Raw genomic sequence first — 21,302 nt, 5'->3', positions numbered from 1 at the left:
ATATAGCTAACTGTTGAAAGAAAGACAAAAGTTGGGATGAGAAAATCATTGTGGAATCTGCTCAAAGAATTGTCTAAATCCAAAAACCCTCATCTTTCCAAGTAAAAAATCAAACCCTATGTGACACATTTTTCAGATATGAGAAACAATTAAACATAAATCTTTCTTTTATATGCTTCAAAGACTACTAGTCTACAAAGCTACAGATAGATATGATTATCACTAATCAAGTCTGGTAAAGGTTCTAAAATATGCCTATCATTCACCGATGAGCAAGAAAAGAAAAAGTTTTGTTGTTCGGGATTGGTTTCCCGGCGACGATCACTTTCACTGGAATTGGGCTCTCGTGGCGGCGGAGGTTGGTGGAACAACACGTGTCCAATTACTCATTTTTATTACTATTAAAAAAGAATGTATTTGGGTTCTCCTTATTTTGGGCTTCAATAAGGTCTATCTGGTCTTTGTTTAGTCCTAAAGAAAATAAAATTAGAACACAGACTCTTCAGAGAGCGAGAGAGATAGAGAGTGTGAGAGATTCTAGTGGCGACGACGAGAGAGAGAGCGACGAGAGATGGAGAGTGTTCGATTCTACTGGCGGCAAGGTCACGGTCGATTCTACTGGCGGCGAGAGATACATATGAACTAAGTCAGCGGAGGTAACTTTTCGTGGTCTTAAAGTCTTTGCAAATCTGAGACCTGCTACAGTTGTGCCATAGGTAACCATCCTCAGCCTAATCTCAAAAATTCTTGGTAGTCTGAACTTTGTTTCTTGTGTGAAATTCAAATTTTTGTTTTGTTTTTATACAGTTAGGGGATGCTTCCGCCTTGAAGAGAGAGGTAACAGAAGGTGTTGATCTTAAATATTGTAAAAGATCTTACATGAGGTCAGTTTAATTAGTTTATTAAATTTTAAAACTGATTGTAATTCTTGTCTTTCTCGTTATGTAGTGGGACAGTTTCTTTAGATATGATGTCTCATGATAAGGTATTTGTTTTGTAGAGCCAAGGGGCATAAAGACCAATGAAAACGGCGAAGAAGTTGTGTTGAACAGTGAGGTTTATGCAACCCTCGAGGTACATGATTGAAAATCTCAGATACAGATTTCCGTGGATAGATTGTTAAGTACTACGGACTAATATTCTAAAGCAGTTTTTATGTTCCTCAGATTGATTCAATATAACTCTGATGGCAATGCAATATTTTCCTCTGCAGGCCACTATTTAATGGATGAAACGAGTAACAACACTAGCCTCTGAATATGTTGATGTTGAGCTGTCACATATGTATGTTGACAATGCTGCGATGCAGCTAGTTCTGACCCCAAACAGGTACGTGTATTTGCGTAATTAGTCAGCGTTGCTAACGGTTTGGAAATTGTGTAAATTACATACAATGGGCTGATTATTTCATATGTGCAGTTTACACCATTGCTACAAACAACAAATTAGGTGATATATTAGTATCCGGTGAAGCTTCAATGAATCACTGGAATGCTGCCATCTTCTAGTCTCAGTGATTCGGTATAATATAAAACAATCTGATTTACTATGCAGTAGTATGATCTTGTCTAAACATAAACCCTTCATGCTTAATACAGCGACCTGGACTCTTTGAACCTTTACATGGTTCTGCACCTGATATTGCTTGACAGGTTCTAACTTTATTCTTCAAACAAACACGGCTTTTGTTCCCTTATATAAAAACTACTTCCATGCCCCCAAAAATAAAGTGCACAACTTCTCTATTATTTGAATTTCCAGGATAAGACGAACCAATTGGCAACCATGCTTCTGAAATACGGACTTGGAGAAGAAAAGGCAATAAAGAGGATTGAAGTTGCAGTGTTGGTTGCTCTGAAAAACGGTTTCAGAACTGGAGACGTTTACTATGTGGGAACAGTATGTTTCTTAATCCAGTCTTTTAACACGTGTTTCCTTTTCCTTAAAAACGTCCCGAGTTAGTGCAGTGTACAAAGTACAATCTTTTAAAGATACATCTAACTCTGCGCAGGATGATTGTATGTCGAATGCTTTTTACTTTAGATGTTCAGTGGATCTAGTACAGCCTTGCCCGACAGAGCAACCTACTTGCCCATTTTGTCTTGGTAAAGTCTTAACCTTTAAATTGTTCAAATGTATGCAGAAATATGGCTTAGTGTAGCGCTAGAAAATGTGAGTACAGGTATTATTACTAAAATTGACAGTAATAACTCTTTATTATGTAGTCCAAACAGATGCAGTTACTATGTAGTAGACCTCCCTCGTTGTTCCTTGAAACATTTGAGTATGTAGCCTCTTCACTTGGTCTCCTTTTATTATGTTAATCACCCGAAATATAACGGCTTTGGGTTTGGGGAGAGACTCTGGTCAGATATTAGGGGGGTATTGAACTTGTATTTTAGGAGATTTTGTGGGATTTGAATATTTTAGGTTTTTGCAAGATTTGATTGGCTTTTAGAAGATTTCTGGTTATTTGTTAGAGTTTTTATATATTTTTCTAAAAATACTTTGTGATTCACGTCTATCTTTGACAGGTTTAATGACAAGCAATTCACGTCTATCTTCAGCGACTATGTACACAACAACCACAATTACCACCATCACAACAACAACTTCAACGACAATATCTACGGTAATACGCCGTCCAATCACAATAGCATTAGCGATGATAATAGCAAAGAAACACCACCATCCCATCATGATCATCACATGGAAAACATAGCCTACCAAAACAATCTTATGTTCCATGTTTTTATTTTTCTGGATTAACAAGGGATTAGATTGATGAGAAGTAAGCTTAGGAGATTGGTTTACATGTGTGTTGCTTGTTGTGCAGTATTGTGTATTGTCTTTGAGGTGACAAGAGTTTTATGTGGAAAAGATTTGTTGTAACTTGCAAAGAAAAGAGCAGAGGAGTTTTACCAAAAAATAATAAGAGCGAGCTCATTAAGACTAACAAAACAGAGATTAGCAATCATACAACAGCAAAGAAAAAAGGAGTTATCGAGAAGAAGATGAAGAAAAGAAAAAGAAAAAAACACAAGAAGAAGAAGAAGATGACAAAACAGAGGGGCAAACAGCAGCAAAAACTTATTACGTTTGTGTTTTTTTTTTTTTTTTTTTTCAGTTATTAGAATAAGCAAAAAAGAATGAGAACAAGGAACAAACTTATTACGTGTATGTTACCTAGTCAATTGAGAAAATACATCTTTACTAGATTGATCGATATGCACAGACATATATATGGCTCTGCACTTAAACAGCCATCTTGCTGCTTTGGAAATTTGTCTTCAAGCATCCTTGCAAGGTTTATACCTGAAACAAAATTATCAAATCAGACTTGGTGATTTTGTTACAATGAAGATGGAATCACCAGAGCATGTTTAATTAATTGAGCTAGTACGAAAGATCCGATTCTCTCCATCTCTCAATTATAGTTCTGCATCTTGGAATCATTTTCTCTCGGGCAAGCTTATCACTTGATGATCTTCAGTCATTTGTATAAATCTCCCATTGAGACTGCCAAATGCAAAACAAGAGAGAGGAAGCAATCGAATTTTCCGGTGGTGGGATCGGAGCGGGGAGTGGTGAAGAGGACGTGATGAGGTAAGGCTGTTTATGTTTCAATTTTGAATTTCCAGGAAATATAGTTTTTTCTTATAAATCCCTGTAAAATTCTACCTCAAAAGGTATGATTTTGAAGGGAAGCATTTTCAACTAAAAAAACAAATCAAAATCTTTCAGAATCATTCAAAGTAGCAGTTTTTTTAAAAAGTTGTAATATTTTGAATAACAGTAGATTTCAAGTAAGTTTTATAAATCATTAATTGAATAACAAGGGATTGTATATTATTTTAAATGATTTTACATAAATCTAAGTTGAATAACATAGGATTTTAAAAGATTTTTAAAAATCATCAATTGAATAACAAGTGATTTTAAAAATACTCTAGAATCTTTTAAAATACCAACTTTAATACCCCCTAAGTCTCTTCTCTTCATCCTATCCTGATTTTCGAAGTCTCTGACGGGAAAAGAGTCTTTCAGTTCTTCTTGACTTTTTTTGCTAGTAACATAAAAAAAAGATGAGAAAAAAACTTATTTTATTATTAGGCTTAAAAAAGAAACAACAAAAAGCCCACTAATACCCAAACGAAACGCATCGTTTTAATAAAGTAGAAACATTATTAATCCAGAAAGTTCCAAACGAAGCAATAAATTAAAAAAAGATATATAAATTTTTTTTTTTTTTGGGTTGTGAGTCTTGTGACCGTTTTTTTTTTGACCGTTTGTTTTTTTTTTGACCATTTGTTTTTTTTTCTGACCGTTTTTTTGACCGTTTTATAATTACTCTCTGACGCTCCACCAGTCTCCTGGAGAAATCGAAATCAGTTTAGAGAGAGAGAGAGAGAGAGAGAGAGAGAGGGAGTGCGAGAGAGAGATCGTTCGATTCTAACGGCGGTGAGGCAGAGAGAGAGAGACCGTTCGATCCTAACGGCGGCGAGAGAGAGAGAGAGACCGTTCGATCCTAACGGCGGCGAGAGAGAGCAAGCGGACCTGAAGAACAAGTCAGAGGAGGCATCGACGTATCGTTTCGTGTTCTTTTTCAATTTAAATTTTCGTGTGAATGTTTATTTTTTGCTTTTGGAAATTTTTAGGGTTTGTTTCTATGTTTGCTTTTGGAAATTTTTAGGGTTTGTTTCTATGTTTATTTTTTGCTTTTGGAAATTTTTAGGGTTTGTCTCTCTCTCGCCGTTCGATCCTATCGGCGGCGAGAGAGAGACCGTTCGATCCTAACGGCGGCGAGAGAGAGAGAGAGACCGTTCGATCCTAACGGCGGCGAGAGAGAGAGACCGTTCGATCCTAACGGCGGCGAGAGAGAGAGAGACCGTTCGATCCTAACGGCGGCGAGAGAGAGCAAGCGGACCTGAAGAACAAGTCAGAGGAGGTATCGACGTATCGTTTCGTGTTCTTCTTCAATTTAAATTTTCTTGCTTTTGGAAATTTTTAGGGTTTGTTTCTATGTTTGGGTGAAACTGAAACAGGTCTTGACTCTTGCGTGTTCGTGGACGAGGACTGAGACGATGATTTGATTCGACTCAGAAAAAACACGGTCGCCGGCGTGCGTGCGTGTTCGGTGACTCAAACTGATCGATTACAAAATAAAAGATCTTTGTCTTATCGGCGTTGTTCTTCTTGTTATCGTTTTTTTTCTTCTTTTTCTTTCTTTCTTTCTTTCTTTCTTTCTTTCTTTCTAATGTATTGATTCTTTTCACTGCTAAGTTTGTTGTCAGGACGGTGATGTGTGGTTTGGTTGAGCTGTCATGATGCGTCTCTGGAGGTTTAGCACTTTGAGCCCAATTGATCTCTTTATCTATCATGTCTTCTTAGCTTCTATCATGTTGTTAGTCGAAGCTTTAACAATGCCAATGACAAGAGACTGCTTCTGCCCCCAGGTATGAAGTTTAGAACACTAATGTCTTAATACTTATAGTTTTTTTTACATTATTGGTTTGTTTTTCTTTTTCTGTGATCAGCTTCCTGCTAGTTCCAATTCTTACATGACAAGTGATCCTGGTGTTGTGAACTACTTCAATCTTTTGTTAGAGAGATGAAGCTCAATCGTCAAGTCAGGCAAGTCAGACTCATTACTCACTATCACTCAATACATTTGTTTCAATTTCCCATCCATATGAGAGACTGAGAATTTTGTTTTCCTGCTTGTGCCTCTCTAGATGATGGAGATATTATCAAGGATGATGCTAAACTCGTGGACCCAAATGATGGTAGAATTCTCTTCACTGTAAGTCATCTCAAAATCCTCTGCTTTTCTTTATTTTCTTCTGTTTCAAGTTTATCTATCTCCCTCAACCAATGATCCTTTTTGTTTTTTTTTTTTTTTTGGAACAACAAGGTACCAGAATTCAGGGCAAAACCCTTGATTTTACTGAGCCAAATGGAGTCCAGAAGCAGGTACATTGTGTTTTATTTATTTCTTTGTCTTTTGTTTTTTTATTCAAACATGTAACAAGAATCTCAGGTTTATGTTTCGTTTTGCAGGTTTGCTTACAATGCTTGAAGCTAAGTATAAGGTATGAAAAAACATGTTCCATTATTCACTAATGCTTCTTCTAATTCTTTATTTTTGTGCAGATTGGAGATATGCTATGGTTTGAAGAATGAATAAGATTCAGAACCAAAAAGGTAAAACATCAAACTGATTCTTCTTGTTATAGGTGTCTTTGACTCAATACATCTTCCGTTCTCGTCCACTTTGATTTCCCAATCTTTAAGTCAGTAAGTTGCTTTAAACACACAGATTTACTTTATTTCAATTTTATAAACTGTAATGCATTTTCAGATACTCGAAGAGAGCTAAATGGTGTCATGAGTGTTTTCTTTGTTTCTTGTTTTTCTTTCTATCAACAGTGTAACAAGAATCTCAGGTTTATGTTTCGTTTTGCAGGTTTTCATAAAGTGGATGTGTTTGGAAAAAAACATTTTGCAGTAAATTTTTTTTTTTTTGAGCTCTTCACAGTAACGTTTTTGAGTTATGTTTGGTTAGGCTGAAGGGAAAGAAGAAGGAGAAAATGATGAAGAAGTTGAAGAATCAGAGGGAGAAGAATCTGATTACAGAGGTTATTATGAGGTTCACTTATTGTCCACATTAATTGTAACATTGTGATTCTTCTTCTCAAGTTTCTTTAAAACTTTGTTCTTCTTAAATGTTTGTTTTTGTAGAATCAAGACTTCAATGATGGTGACAGGCGATTAAAATTAGGCAGATGATGGAGGGATAAATATGGGGATATTAAATATTTGGGCTGAAACAGGTGTGTGTTCGTGTTTTCCAACCAAGACGATGATTGAAGAAAGAAGAAGGTTCATAGCAAAGCAATCAGATGATGCTCTTCTCGGAGCTGTTGGATGGTATGTGGTATACTCGAAACTTTCATTTTAATTTTTTTTCTTGACAATATTATATTTGTATTTTGGATTCATCTGAAGTTAGGATTTTTGTTGCAGGTTCGTGCGGCTCTTGAAGTATTTGTCAATTTCAAGACCGATAACAGTGTTAAAGTGACGAGAGAGTAAACAGGCCTGAACAAGTCAGAGGTATCTTCTCGTTTTCTTCTAAACCTATGAATCTACGTATTTGATTTTCGTGTGAATATTTTTGCTTTTAAAATAAGAGTTTCACTTTTGTATTATACTGGGAATTTGAAATTGTTCTGCTATTATAATTACATAGGTGGTATTGATGTTTTGCTTTTGAAATAAAAGTTTCGTTCTTGTATTATATGGGGATCCTTATTAACTAATGTGTTTGGTCCTTTCTTCTTTTGCCTGGTGAAATGGCGATACAGGTTTGTGTCTGTGGCTGTGTGTTCCAAACCAGGACGATGAATCATAATTTCTCAAGGACGTACGAAAGCATCAAGGTTTATCACTCATAGGGAGGAGACTTATCTTGTAAGTATGTTGTTGTCAGGACGGTGATCTTGGTTGAGCTGTCATGATGCGTCTTTGGAGGTTTAGCACTTTGAGCCCAGTTGATCTTTATCTATCCTCGTCTTCTTAGCTTCTATCATGTTGTTAGTCGAAACATTAAAACGCCAATGACAAGAGACTGCTTCTTCCCCCAGGTATGAAGTTTAGAACACTTAATTATCTTATTGTCTCGTACTTGTATGCTTTTTACATTATTGGTTGTCTTTCTTTTTCAGTCATAGGCTTCCTGCTAGTTCCAATTCTTACATTACAAGTGATCCTGGTGTTGTGAAGGAACTACGTACTTCTTTTGGTAGAGAGAAGATGCTCAATCGTCAAGTCAGGCAAGTCAGACTCGTTACTCAGAATCACTCAAAGCATTCGTTTCAGTTCCCCATCCATATGTTTTTTACATTATTGGTTGTCTTTCTTTTTCAGTGATAGGCTTCCTGCGAGTTCCAATTCTTACATGACAAGTGATCCTGGTGTTGTGACTTGTAAGGAACTAGTTGCTTCTTTAGGTAGAGAGAAGAAGCTCAATCGTAAAGTCAGGCAAGTGAGACTCGTTACTCACAATCGCTCAAAACTTTCGTTTTAGTTCATCCATATGTGAGACTGAGATATCTTTTTTTTTTTAATTGGTTTTGTTTTCCTGCTTGTGCTTCTCTAGATGATGCTGAACTCGTGGACCCAAATGATGGTAGAATCCTCTTCACTGTAAGTCATCTCAAAATCCTCTGCTTTTCTTTATTTTCTTATGTTTCAAGTTTTTCTATCTCCCCCAGCCAATGATCCTTTTTTCTTTTTTTTTTTGGTTGAACAACAAGGTACTACTCAAGTGGAAGAGCACGGCCTGTGATGGAGTCAAGAAGCAGGTACATTGTTCTATTTGTTTTTGTTTTATCAACAGTATAACAAGAATCTCAGGTTTATGTTTTGTTTTGCAGGTTTGCATGAAGAATGAAGAAGATTCGTAACCAATAAGGTAACAACGTCAAACTGATTCTTCTTTTTAAATGGAGTCAAGAAGCAGGTATATCGTGTTTTATTTGTTTCTGGCTTTTTTTAATCAACAGTGTAACAAGAATCTCAGGTTTATATTTCGTTTTGCAGGTTTGCATAAATTGGATGTGTTTGAGAAAAGCTTGAAGCTAAGTTTAAGTTATGAAAACACACAATTTCCCAGTAAATTATTTTTCAGAGCTCTTCACAGTAACGTTTTTGAGTTATATTTTGTTAGGCTGAGTAACAATTGTGTGTTTTCATACTTCAGACTCCAGTGCCAAATCCAGAACTGATTCTAGTTATTGATGAGTTTTTTCTTAATACCACTGATGGTTTTGGTTGCAGGTCTAAGTGATGAGTTAAGATATGCGTACTAAAGAATCGAGTCCAGAAGCAAGTATATTGTGTTTTATTTGTTTCTTGTTTTTTAACCAACAGTGTAACAAGAATCTCAGGTATGTTTCGTTTTGCAGGTTTGGAAGAAAAGCTTGAAGCTAAGTATAAGGTATGAAAAAAAACATTTTCCAGTATAATCTCAGATTTTGTTTTCGTTAAGGCTGATTTTTTTATAATTAAGACAAATGTATTAAGGAAGATTCTTCTAATTCTCTATTTTTGTGCAGATGGGTGATATGCTATGAGTTTGAAGAAAGAAGAAGATTTAGAACCAAAAAGGTAACAATATCAAACTGCTTCTTCTTGTTATAGGTGTCTTTGGCTCAATACGTCTTCCTTTCTCGTCCACTTTGATTTGCCAATCTTTAAGTCAACAAGTTGCTTTAAATCGCAGATTATATTTATTTGATTATTTATAAACTGTAATTTAATTTCAGATACTCGGAAGAGGACAATCTGTTAAGCGGGAATCAAGAACTAGTTTAACCTTTTGATCATTCACCGGGAGCTTACTGGAGGTCAGTATTAAGTGTTTTCATTTGTTGTGGTTATCAAATTGTCAAAGATAGTGTTTTTCTTTGTTGAATATAGGTATTTGCAAATGGACAAGGTGAGGAAGTTCGCTTTTGTACTGAGTCCTATTCTGCAAGAGAGGTATCATGTTTTCGCATTTACTAGACTTTTAATTTTGCTGGAAAAGTATTTGACGTCTGGTTAATGTAGGAGTTGCTCGATATCATGTTTTTGCATTTACTAAACTTTTATTTTTGCTGGAAAAGTATTTCACGTCTGGTTAATGTAGGAGTTGCTCGATATCATTCTTGTTTCTGATTCTACTTAGGTTGATCACATTGCTCGTGTCTTTGCAGGTGATGGATGTTCAGAGGACATGGCGTCTTCAACTCTCATCTGACTTGACGAGAAACTCCACAACAATCAAAAAGGTATACAATCTTGGGGTTTACTGTGTGTTTCTTCATCTGAGTGTTTTACTTTTGTTTCGTAGATAAGATCTTAATTAATGGGTATGTTTATTTTGGAGATTCTGTGAAACATCTCTCCACATAAATCAACTCATCCCCGGAGGAGAGAAGAAGCTCAGTCGTCGACGCAAAGACTCCATTGCTTTTCCCAACAATTCAGGCATGTCGTTCATTACTCAACAAAATCACTCAATACATTTGTTTCAGTAGTTCCCCTCCGATAATTCAAGGTAAATACCTTCCATCAGATATGATAGTCTTAAATTAATAACGATTCTGATAACCCAAATCTGGTTTCACGTTCCTTTTGTAATAGTGTTCCGCCCATTTATTGCCTCACTGCAGGAAATCATAGCCAGCTCTACCAAACTGATTCAGGAAAATAGAGCTCTCAAAAGGCAAAAGCTAGATGATGCCAAATTGTTACAAACAGCATGTTTCACTTGTAATCTCACTCTGCATAACTGAAACTCTTTCCTCCTCAGCATGTAGATTCTCTCAACGACAACAACAAAACAAGTCAACAACAATAACAGATAAAACCTCTGTAAGTAAACTTTAGATCCTTATCTTGATTTTATTTTCTTCTGTTGCAAAACCAAGCATTGTTGATGAGTAATATCTGGTGGAAGTATATTTTACCGTGTCTTTGCAGGTGATGAACAGAAGAGGACGTTGTTTTCATGACTTCTTCAACTCTCATCTGAGTTGACGAGAAACTCTACAACCAGAAAAAGGTAACTATTCTTGGTTTTTCTTCAACTCTCATCCGAATGTTTTGGTATTTAACTAAGAGTGTTGTTTTTAATATGGGATCTTAATTGATGGGTTCGTTTCTTTTTCTAGATTCTATGAAACAGCTCTCTACAAAAAACAACTCATCACCCGGGAGAAGAAGCTTAATCGTTGAGGCTAAGACTCCATGTTGTTCGAACAAGTCAGGCAAGTCGTTCCATTACTCTTCCATTACTCACAATCACTCCATACGTTTGCTTCAGATCCCCATCCATAACTTAGACTGAGATTTTTGGTTTTGTTGCTTCTCTAGATGATGGAGGTTCAGTTTCTTCTCATTAATGTTAGGGATGATGCTGAATTATCACCCAAACGGTGGAAATCCCCTCTTCTTGCACTGTAAGTCATCTCAAAATCCTCTCTGCTTTTCTTTATTTTGTTTTCTTTCAAGTTTATCCATCTCCCTGAACCTAAGTATTTTTCAATATATAATCATGTTCAGGCATTTTCTTAGCTTCAAGTAGTCTTACTTACTTTATAGGTAAGGTTCTTTAATACATCGATCTATTGTTAATATGAGAGAGCATATATATAGGAAGCAAAGTGACTCGGAAACTGTTTACTTGACACATCAAAGAGTAAGTCGTCCTTCTTAACTTTTGTGCACAATGTGATTAGTATATACTCTTACTATCATACATAATTAGCCTTGTGTATATTTCATAAGCTGTGTAGATGACTAGGCCATTCTCTTAGCCTTGAAACATAATTTTTTACGGAACTTGTTGAAATGCATCTTCGTTAGCTATCATTTTTGGTGTGTGTAGTTGCACTAATGGTCTCAAGTTCTTTCAACAATATAAGAAACATTGGTCTCAGTTTAAAAGCAAATTTTGACTTATTTTATTGGTAACTACAATTTCAAATTGAGAAAATTAATACAAAGTCCTAATTGTTTGTAAGTAACATTTTCATCTACTGAAATCTTATGAAATTTGATTTTCTTGTTAACATTTAAAGACCAACTGTGCTTCAAGCCTTCAGTATATAAGCAATTTGAAATCTTGGTTATAGAGATGTGAAGATGGGTCTGCGAGCAAAACAAACTGGTTTACTTGAACGACGTAACTGAATGACAATCTCCACACACCCTTAATATTAGTACTTCATTTCATCTTCATCATTGATCTTCTGCACTACCTGTGATCTTATGCATCACTGGGATCTTAGTCTCTACGCCTCACTCGCTAGGTGTCCTCTCAGGCTCCTCCGAACCACCTAGCTCCGGAAAGTTGCGTAGAGGCTACGACAAAGCCATCTTCGCTCCAATCCTCGACTTCCATAACCGCACGAAGTCTCCCTTTATGGTTAACCCATACCCATATTTCGGGTTCGGACCCAAAACATTAAACTACGCACTCTTTAACTCCAAAGACGTAGTCGTCGTTGACCCAGGTACGAAGTTGAACTACACCAACATGTTCGACGCTCAGCTTGACGTGGACAACATTGTGGCTGAAACCGGTTGGCCCTCAGCTGGTGAACCGAATCAGACCGGCGTTGGTTTAGATTATGCAGCTACATACAACCGGAACCTTCTAAAGCATGTGAATTCCGGTAAGGGAACTCCATTGATGCCAAACCGGGTTTTCGAGACTTGCATATTCGCTCTCTTTAACGAGAACATCCTTCGATTTCCGAGCAAAATTTTGGTTTGTTCAAACCGGACTTCACCCCAGTTTACAATGTAGGAGGTATCATGAAAAACTGATATAAACGTCATCGAGATGCTTCAACACTATGATTGTGAATGATTCAATTTATGTAAACTAAGAGTCAAAATGTTTAACAATCTTATGTATAAGAAACCAAAATGAGTATAATGAAAATTCGGAAATAGTCACGAATTTACTGATATGATAAATTTCTGTAGACTCTCCAATGAAATACAAATAAATTTCAATATCAGAATATGGATTTAGTCAAAACAATTTCACAGTACAAGAGTTTGGTGTTCACAGAAGAGTAACCTGAACAACTAACAACCGGTTTATTCTGGTTTGGGACAATAAACCTTACCAAAAAAAAACAAAACTAAAGGAAGCAGAGTTTTTTTTTCAGTCTTGGGTTGGTGCGTTCTGATTGAGCTCAGCAAAACGCATACCAACACGCATAGTGTGCTTAAGGAACTTCTCAGCGCACCGCATAACACACTGCTCCTCTTGTTTCTGTAGAGATTTGCGTGTAAAGCTATCAACACAGTCCACAAAGCACCTCTCGACCAATGAATTGTACATCCTCAAGCTGAAAGCAATTGCAAAAAAAAAACACCACAACACAAAGCTTAAGTTAAGGTCTAAACACAGAACAATGAACTCTCATATCCAATAGACAGTGCATAAGAAGTTGTTGTTCCTTTAAACGTCCAGTTGCAACATTAATTGGCTGCAGTGGTTTTAAAGGAGGTCACGCTTCAATGTCAGACATAACAAGCGACAGAGTCAAAGCAGATTACAAATTAAGAATAATTCTTGGCCCAACTTGATAAGAGCAGACAACAAAAGAACAATATCAACTAGAACAGAGCAGTTCGAGACTAAATAGATAATGTCACTAGATATCACTTTGTTTCTTTTTGTCAATCCAACCCATTTCATAAATAAAAATGTGACATTCTTTCGTGTCAAGGCTTGAACCCGGCGCTGAATCAACAATTCGAAGTGTAAGCCCCATACAGGGGATAGGCTGGTTCCAGTTGTGAAAACTTGGTCAATGAAGCTGATAAACAAAACAACGATCCAAAGATATCTATCTAGCTCGATCGGTTTCTAGTTCAAGAAATTTCAATGACATCGTAATTTAATTTCCCTAACTATTCCAAGAAGCCAAAAAAATGTCGAAATTTTTGCGACAATCCCAAATGATATAACAAAGGAAAAGAGAACAGAACCCTAGATAGATCTAAGAGACGAACCTGTCGCGTAGCTGAAGCTGCTCAATCATGGAGTTCATTTGTGCTCTGTCTTCTTCAGGAAGACCATCTAGTCCAGCCATCATGTTTGCGTCCATTTTTTCGCCAACTCTTTTTCTCTCTTCCTTCGTCTACTACACAGATTCAGTTCTTCATCGCCTCCTTGTTCTGACTCTTAATCTTAAACCCTAGCGATCTTCTTTACTGGGCCTGATGGGCTTTGTTTTTTTATATCTCTATTAAATGGTAAATAACCCATTTACAATTTTATTCGATATGGAATTCTATATCAAGTTATCAACTACTAATTTTATTTCAAATTCTAACTAATTTATTTTTGCTATTGTATATTGAGATAGTAGCAAACAAAATTAAATTTCATATGTAATGTAAATATATATATATATATATATATGGAGTATATCTTAAGTATCCATATATATATACATAATTTACATATGAAATTTATTTTAGATTAGTTTAACATATATAGTACGTTTTTTATATTTGTGAGGTACCTAGAATCCCAAATTTTAATGTCTGATTTTTAAATGTGGCATAAAATAATTAAACACTATGTGTGAAATATATATTTGAATGATTGCAATCTTCAAAATTATTTTTAAAATGTATCTATCATGATCTCCAATTTCAAATATGAATTTATGGTATGAAGCAAAACAAAGTGATTTAGTTGACACTTTTGTCTTTATGGGTAAACTTCTACAACTATAATATCCAGGTGAGAAAATATAAAATCCCTAGCTTAGAACATATTTTTACCCTCTTTCTTTTTACTAATAGTAAACACCAAAATCACATTAATTTATACAAGGCTCATGAAGATATATAGCCGAAGAAAACAAAAATGTTCAAGAGGATCTCGTCAGTTGCCGTGAGCTCTAAGGAAGCAAAGCACACACAAGAAACCAATACATTCTCTCGCTTTACTTTTGTATGAAACATACATTTCACGATACAACACAAACATAAAGTTCCTATCATCTTATCATTCATTCATTTTCGCTGCTTTTTTGTAAGTTCCTATATTTGGTGTTTGATTATAAACCAAAGTGACTTGGTTCTTGATTTGACTTGCCGCAAATGCGATGAACACTCTGCATCCGAACTGAAGAACAAAAGAAAAAGAGAATCAGATAGTGTTCCTTGTAAAAGTTAGAACCGAAAGCTTATAAGAGTCTCATCGAAAGCTTATGTGATTTCATCCAAGGCAATTATCTCGAGCTTAGTTCTTAAGCTTACCATTTTATCAATTGATTCCATCGGTTTGATTTATATTAAGTTCTACAGCCAACGGATTGATGGACTCTCTGAGGTCGTCAGATCCCAGATAGTTTTCATGTTCAATGTAAGCACAAGAAGAATTATATATACACTCTCTAGGTTAAGTGTATACAGAGTATTATATTGTAACGTAACTTTGGAAAAGGATAATGGCTCACCTCTTGCTTGTCTTGAATTGTTCCCTTGGCATCCGAACAAACGGTGTCTACTGAATTTTCATCAGTTGGTTCACAATGTCCAAGCTTCAAACAACGTACATGTAGTGTTTTTTACAGAAACTGCATTTTGCTTTACGAAAATTAGAATATACATCAAACTGATTATGAGATGATTCAGCAGGTGGATCCACATTTTGCAGCTGACCAACTGATGTATGATCCAGATCCTCAGAACGAGCCTGGTTTACATGTAACATGTCTGGTAACACTGATCATGGATTGATGAGACAGATAACAAAATTTTAATCACCATAACGATCAAGTTTACTGACTATGAATGGTGATTCGGTATTATATTTGTTAGCTATCTCTACAAAAGATTGATTAAGATTACACAACCAGAGAGAAGAAAACGGCCTAACAGATCCCAAACCAAATTTAGCACAAATCATAACCCAATAATTAAAAAACAGACATAATTCTTTTTTTTCTAAATAAAACAGACATAATTCCATTTCAAATCAGAACAAGATTGAAAAAAAAAAAAGAAGACGAGCAGACAGACTTACACCGAGCATAGCTTTAGAAAGGAATGCAATAGACATGAACATGAGTAAGCTCTTCATTCATCCACAAGATTGCAATAGCACTATTACTATTAGCTACATCAATTCCCGTCTCTGTTCTGCCATTATTAAACTTAAAAGTGATCTACACCTTCTTAAAGGAATAAACTACGAGAGTCCACGCTAATTAGGCCCATTTGAAAATCGCATATGCGACGTATTAAGGTCGTTAAGGTCTAACGTCATTTGAAAATCGTCTATACGACGTCGTTAGGGTCTTCGTTCCTTCTATAATCCGTAACAGCTTCTTTCAAAAATTGAAATCTACTTCACACTTTCAGTTAATTCTAATTTCTTCCCTCACTTTTTTTTTTAGTAATAGATAAATAAACAAAATTATATGTATAGTTTCAGAAAGTTTGTTTGGGCCGTAGGCCCATATATAATCACTTATACGACGTCGTTACCGTCTTCGTTATAATAATGGTTTCGTTGCAAAGAAGGAAACATTAATTCAGTTTCAAAAATCGAATTAGGCTCTCGCGTTCAGTTAATTCTGTTGCTGGTGTGGTGAGACGATGGTTGTAATCTCTGAAACTTCCGACGACGGCTCCAATGGCGGCGATCTAACCAAGATTCAGAAAGCAGAAGAAGAAGAAGAAGAAGAAGAGAATCCGAAAGAAGACGATAAAGAAGTAGATCATAATCTTGCTCCGACTCGTCGACACATCCCAGTGATACTTATTGAAAGTACCGTCGCGCTCGTCCGGAGATGCCATTACCCGAGGCTATCTCTACTCTCCAGAGCCTTCCGTGACGTAATCTCTTCGGATCAACTCTTCGTAACGCGCTCGCTCCTCGGTTTGACTGAACCGGTTCTTTATACCTTGATCTCGTTCCCATCTTTTGCACCCCCAAGCTGGTACGTTCTCCATCGAAGCAACATGTCTTTACAATTGAGCAGAATCAGTTCACTTCCTCCGATGTATCCTGGATGCACTGCCGTCACAATCGGACACAAGATTTACGTTATGGGTGGACGCAACGGCTTAAACCAACGCGTAAAGGATGTGATTGTCATCGACTGTAGATTCCATACGTGTAAACGTATCCAGAATATGAAAAGGGAACGTTGCTACGCTGCCTCCGGAGTCATTGACGGAAATATTTACGTGGTGGGAGGTCGCAAGAAACGATATGATGATTGGGTTGAAGTGTTCGACGTAGAGAAAGGGATTTGGGAAACTGTGCCTGGTCTATGCTGTTTCCTTGCTAGTTCGAGAGGAGTGTTTCGTATACATGCGGTTTTGGATAACAAGATTTACATGTTGGATGGTAATCATTGTTTGGCTTACGATCCGAGACTACGTAGGTGGCAGAATTGGGGACCTGCGAGTCAACAGAGGCTTTTTTGGCACGCTTCCTCTTGCGTGGTTGCTGATTTGTTGTATGCTATTATTAATGTTCCTGATGTGTCGGCTGTTGGATCTTCGATTGTCGTGTATGATCCAAAGGATATGGTTTGGAGACCTGTCAAGGGTTTAGATGATTTGCCTCGTCTAGTTTATTATGAGTCTAGAATGGTGAGTTTTGGTGGCAAGTTAGTGATTCTGGGATATTATAATGGGAGCCGGGATGTTGCTTGGTGCGTGGAGGTGGCGTTGGAGAAACGTGAAGATGGTGATATTTGGGGGAAGTTCGAATCAATCTCGCGTGTGTGTTCATTCAGCGAGTCTTGTTTGTTTGAGTTTGCTCGAACTGTTACAGTTTGATTGATGATTCGTTTGCAGTTGCAAGGTATGTTAATCTTTTGTTAGTATGGACCATTGATAATGAGTTATGACGTTTCAGAAGTTTTCTTGATGCTCAAGTCTTATTTATAGGCTTTCATGAACTTGCAGGTGAAAGATATTACATGTACCGTTTGAGCAAAGTAACTCAGAAGCTGTTAAAGAGTAACTCAGAGTTGAGTATATTTCTTAAGCTGTCCTACTCTGTTATCTACCTACTTGTATACAATAACTTTTAGGAAACTTGTTGAAATGCATCTTCTGGGGATTTGAACATTGTCTCAAGTTCTTTTTGTTTAGATATATAATTCTTCTGTAAGTAATCACTAATCACTATCAGATTTAAGGAAGCCTAATCTGCTTCTACCATATGAAATTTGCGTTTAGAGATGAAAGCAAAACAAATGTGATTTAGCTAGTTAACTGGTGATTTTGACTTTATGAATACTAGCTTACAATACCAAAGTGAGAAAATAGAAAAGTCATGAAGCTATCTGTATTATATGCAAAGAGAAGATAATACTATTATTTGCGTGTATGTAGCATACTAGCATTTAATTTGTATCTACAGAAATCTTATGAAACAATATTCTCTATGTTCAACATTAAAAAGAGCAATAGATGAAGTCTTGGTTTCACTTTCTCTGAAATTAGTAAAAAAAAAAGTATCTCTAAATTGTTTCACATACACACATGACTCCTCCTTACACAATCAGCACTAGACTCGAACTAGCACGAACGCTAGCTAATTCCAAAAAAAAAATAGTTTGAATTTGACTTCGTAAACTTAAAACTTGTATGCTTTACCAGAAATCACTTCATGTATATTCTTTGTATTGATAGTAAAAAACAAAAATCTTGATCGCTGGTTCCACCATACACATGACTCGTCCATCACTCAATCTCCAAACAACCAAAAAGCTAGAGAGCAAAAGTGGAATAGTTTTGAAAATGTTGAAACGCTGCATCTTCCATTTTACTTAGTATAGCACGTTTATTGTAATTTTAAAAAGTTCACCTTATTTCTTCCATCTATACAATTCTTGACCCGTATAGTCATTCTTTCTCTTTACTTCCAAGCAATATCAAGCAAATTAGTCAAGAACCGTTAGAGTTATTTGTACCTTTGACATCAACATCGTATTTTCTATAGTGACTCTAGACTTGAGCTAGTAGTACTTTCGGAAATTAAGAACGTAAGTGAAAACTAGATACAAGAACATATAGAAATTAAAAAAAAAAAAAAAAAAAAAAAAAAAAAAAAAAAAAAACCATGGGACGCGCGCTACCATTTATCATGACAACTATAACGATAAATACCAAGACGTGAAGAGATTGTTTGTTTTGAAACGGCTGATAAAGAGAATACTATTTCCCAAAAGGATTACTTTCATAAATTAATCATAATTTGTATCACACAAATCACCGAAGTTACAAACAAACTGGAATATTATAGTATGGAGCCACTAAAAAATCCTATGGTACTCTTTTAAGATTTTGGTATGAAAGTGATCAAGTTTTGCGTATGGATGCAAATTTTCGACGTGTATCACACTTTTTTTTTTTTTGGTATGCAAGTCTTAAATAATTCCACATCGATATACTTATTGGGTATGTTAGTGTCTATCTGAAGGTCACCTAACAACTAGGTTCGGATTTACAAAAGCTAAGATCAAATATTACTTGGAGTCTTAAACTTGTTTGCCACTAATTAAACACCACCTTTGTAATTTTTAGAATAGTAATTTAAAAAAAAAAAATGGTATGAATGTTAAGTTTTATACCATTTTCAAATTTTGAAAGAAAATTACAGAAATCACTGGTAAGGAGAAATACTGAAAAGTGAAAACTATAGAAAAATTACAAAGCAAGAAAGACTAACTGCAAGTGAAGACCCACTATAAAGAAGCAAGGAAAGAACAAAGCAATATGAAGCGGAAAAAGGCAAGTCGCTCGCTAAATGCTTATAAGAGTTAGCCTATCCGACGGAGTTGCCACGAGCTTTCAGAAGCTAAGATTATAACGTTTACATAGCTTGTTTCTCCCATATATATCTATGTAGAATGGAAAGAAAACAATAAGAAGAACTAAAGTTTGTTCTCTCTCGCTCTATCTAAAACTCTCAGTTTCCCTTCACACATATTAGACCATAGGTCCATAGTAAAATATATATATATATATATACAGTATGGGTGAATTGGTATACATATTTTGTTATGGTTCATAATAGTAAATTTATTTAGTTGTCATGTTAAACAACAACAATATTTCTAATTTACTAAGGAATAGGAAAGAACTAAAAACTAGTAAAAACAATTTAACAGTTTTTACGGATCACCATAAGAGACATGCGCTAATAATTACATACAACTTATCTATATAATAAACCAACTGTATGTCAGGATTTCAAATTCCAACCATAAAAAAAAACTCAAAAAAAAAAAAAAAAAAAAAACAAAAAACAAAATTTGATATTCAAAAGAACATCACAAGAAATGTCATCATCACATTTTGCTATCCTTTTCATGATCATACTTTCTCTCGTTCCTCATGGATGTATGTTTACGAAATTATGAGCACATATATAAATAATCGTTTTTCATTGCTTAATGACAATCATCATCGTTGTAAGCATATATATTGTTATATAAATAATCTTCTCTATATTGATTTTTAACTTCTAATTTTTTTTCTTATATATATAGCTGGGGAAACACAAAAGTTTGACGCGACCAAGAAAGGTTTGAATTTTCAATCATCAATTAACAAATAAATAATTAACATTTTGTTATCCTATGCATCATCGTAATTTTCTCGTTCCTCTCCAAAAACATATGTGTATATATGTTTATGAAATTATGCATATATATATATATATAAATAATCACCATTAATGTAATCATATTTTAATAAATAATATTTCTTTCTTTATTTTTTTTTTAGTTCTTCATTTTTTTTTTTAACTTCGAATATATTTCTTAATTACAGATCATGCAAACGGAGGAAAAGGTGTTGAATCGAACAAGTTAGGTTCCTCAGTGTGCCTTCGTCAAACATGTCGAAGTCACCACGGACCACATACGTGTTATTGCTGTTTCAGAGATCGTAGCAGGTGTTATCCTAATTTATATCATTGTGCGAATGACTGCACATTCCTAATGGCTTAACTTAACTTAATGACTTTTACCTAAAGGAAACAGATACAATATAATTATGCTCGTCGTAACTAATTGTGTTTAGTGCCATTAAAAATTATTACACTTTACTATGGAATAATATGTTTTAAATAAGTATATTGTAAAATTAATATGATTTTGTAAAAAAATAATCATAATATCATAGTTGTATAACAGGAAAGTTTTGAAAGTAAATTGTAATATTTAGGAACATAACTGATTAATAAAAATTTTATATAAACGTACGTACAATCTCTTCTATACTACAAGGATCACGCAACTATGTATGCTTATGTTGGAAAATATTCAGAGAATAAATGGTAACCAAAACAATAATCATTAAAAAAAAAAAAAAAAAAAACATCAAATCTCTTCCCCTGGATTTGTCCTCGTCCCATCGAATAGGCTAGTCAAAAACCATGTTGAGCTTTCACTAAGAAGGCCCCATTCTGGATCAGATTGGGATAAGAAACACGATGACGTCTGCTATACACACCTCCGAGACGATAACCCATGTTGTCTCCGATGTTTTTTGCGAGTAGAATTACATTTGTCGGTTTAGGATTTTCAAATGCCCACAACATCAATTCCACAAACATGGTACAAATTAAATTCTTGCATCTTTACGCCCTGGAAAAAAATAAAAATAAAAAGTATATCAACGGAGATCTAGATGACATATATATTATATGTATGCAGTGCCGGCTTAAATATATTACATGTCCT

At 35.3% G+C, this 21,302-nt stretch overlaps 3 protein-coding genes, 2 long non-coding RNA genes and 1 pseudogene across 56 annotated transcripts; 4 read left to right on the top strand and 2 right to left on the bottom strand.

Annotated features, from left to right (window-relative positions):
• Positions 1 to 186: 186 nt before the first annotated feature.
• On the top strand, positions 187 to 3,216 carry LOC104786715 (uncharacterized). Of its 3 annotated transcripts, XR_015556907.1 has the most exons (11): positions 187 to 716; positions 808 to 884; positions 1,001 to 1,074; positions 1,214 to 1,329; positions 1,420 to 1,521; positions 1,599 to 1,652; positions 1,762 to 1,899; positions 2,012 to 2,105; positions 2,226 to 2,284; positions 2,535 to 2,632; positions 2,837 to 3,089. XR_015556907.1 is itself a non-coding variant. In XM_087450033.1 (10 exons), the coding sequence occupies exons 7-10, from the start codon at positions 1,786 to 1,788 to the stop codon at positions 2,858 to 2,860; spliced, it is 330 nt and encodes a 109-aa protein (XP_087306159.1). In that variant the 5' UTR covers positions 187 to 716; positions 808 to 884; positions 1,001 to 1,074; positions 1,214 to 1,329; positions 1,420 to 1,521; positions 1,599 to 1,652; positions 1,762 to 1,785; the 3' UTR covers positions 2,861 to 3,216. The 3 variants fall into 3 exon arrangements, 2 of the variants coding, with proteins under 2 accessions (XP_087306159.1, XP_087306158.1); XM_087450033.1 differs by lacking the exon at positions 2,226 to 2,284 and having other exon boundaries at positions 2,837 to 3,216; XM_087450032.1 differs by lacking the exon at positions 2,226 to 2,284 and having other exon boundaries at positions 2,535 to 3,216.
• Positions 2,868 to 3,671, bottom strand: LOC147943681 (uncharacterized). The gene is made up of 2 exons (XR_015556908.1): positions 3,404 to 3,671; positions 2,868 to 3,315 (listed from the first exon to the last, which is right to left on the bottom strand). It is a non-coding gene; the product is annotated as an uncharacterized LOC147943681 (long non-coding RNA).
• A 581-nt stretch (positions 3,672 to 4,252) lies between these two features.
• On the top strand, positions 4,253 to 12,525 carry LOC104786712 (uncharacterized). 50 transcript variants are annotated; one of them, XR_015556905.1, is made up of 31 exons: positions 4,253 to 4,586; positions 4,736 to 4,948; positions 5,046 to 5,456; positions 5,538 to 5,634; positions 5,736 to 5,803; positions 5,915 to 5,973; positions 6,061 to 6,092; positions 6,154 to 6,204; positions 6,566 to 6,649; positions 6,742 to 6,930; positions 7,027 to 7,116; positions 7,368 to 7,646; positions 7,728 to 7,835; positions 7,930 to 8,047; positions 8,162 to 8,208; positions 8,319 to 8,366; positions 8,439 to 8,524; positions 8,605 to 8,652; positions 8,842 to 8,893; positions 8,970 to 9,001; positions 9,120 to 9,171; positions 9,330 to 9,410; positions 9,484 to 9,546; positions 9,762 to 9,836; positions 9,935 to 10,035; positions 10,221 to 10,422; positions 10,531 to 10,612; positions 10,722 to 10,812; positions 10,924 to 11,009; positions 11,206 to 11,248; positions 11,685 to 12,525. It is a non-coding gene; the product is annotated as an uncharacterized LOC104786712 (long non-coding RNA). The 50 variants fall into 50 exon arrangements; XR_015556903.1 differs by having other exon boundaries at positions 6,154 to 6,638; positions 8,439 to 8,476; positions 9,458 to 9,546; ... (2 more) ...; positions 10,361 to 10,422; positions 10,722 to 10,817; XR_015556895.1 differs by having other exon boundaries at positions 6,154 to 6,638; positions 8,605 to 8,676; positions 9,935 to 10,105; positions 10,221 to 10,273; positions 10,361 to 10,422.
• Positions 11,798 to 12,525, top strand: LOC109133090 (glucan endo-1,3-beta-glucosidase pseudogene; annotated as a pseudogene).
• Positions 12,526 to 12,552: 27 nt separating this feature from the next.
• LOC104786714 (mitochondrial import inner membrane translocase subunit TIM9-like) lies at positions 12,553 to 13,784 on the bottom strand. The gene is made up of 2 exons (XM_010512165.3): positions 13,585 to 13,784; positions 12,553 to 12,914 (listed from the first exon to the last, which is right to left on the bottom strand). Exons 1-2 carry the CDS (start codon positions 13,677 to 13,679, stop codon positions 12,728 to 12,730), a joined length of 282 nt encoding a protein of 93 aa, XP_010510467.1. The 5' UTR covers positions 13,680 to 13,784; the 3' UTR covers positions 12,553 to 12,727.
• Positions 13,785 to 16,188: 2,404 nt separating this feature from the next.
• LOC104786711 (putative F-box/kelch-repeat protein At2g29800) lies at positions 16,189 to 17,397 on the top strand. The gene has a single exon (XM_019245882.2). It carries the CDS (start codon positions 16,189 to 16,191, stop codon positions 17,380 to 17,382), a length of 1,194 nt encoding a protein of 397 aa, XP_019101427.2. The 3' UTR covers positions 17,383 to 17,397.
• Positions 17,398 to 21,302: the final 3,905 nt, after the last annotated feature.

This window comes from Camelina sativa, chromosome 5 (genome assembly GCF_030686135.1).
Source record: "Camelina sativa cultivar CO46 ecotype springtype chromosome 5, ASM3068613v1".
Lineage (NCBI taxonomy): Eukaryota > Viridiplantae > Streptophyta > Magnoliopsida > Brassicales > Brassicaceae > Camelina > Camelina sativa.
Note: the sequence above shows the minus strand (reverse complement) of the source record. Positions and strands in the feature narration are given on the sequence as shown.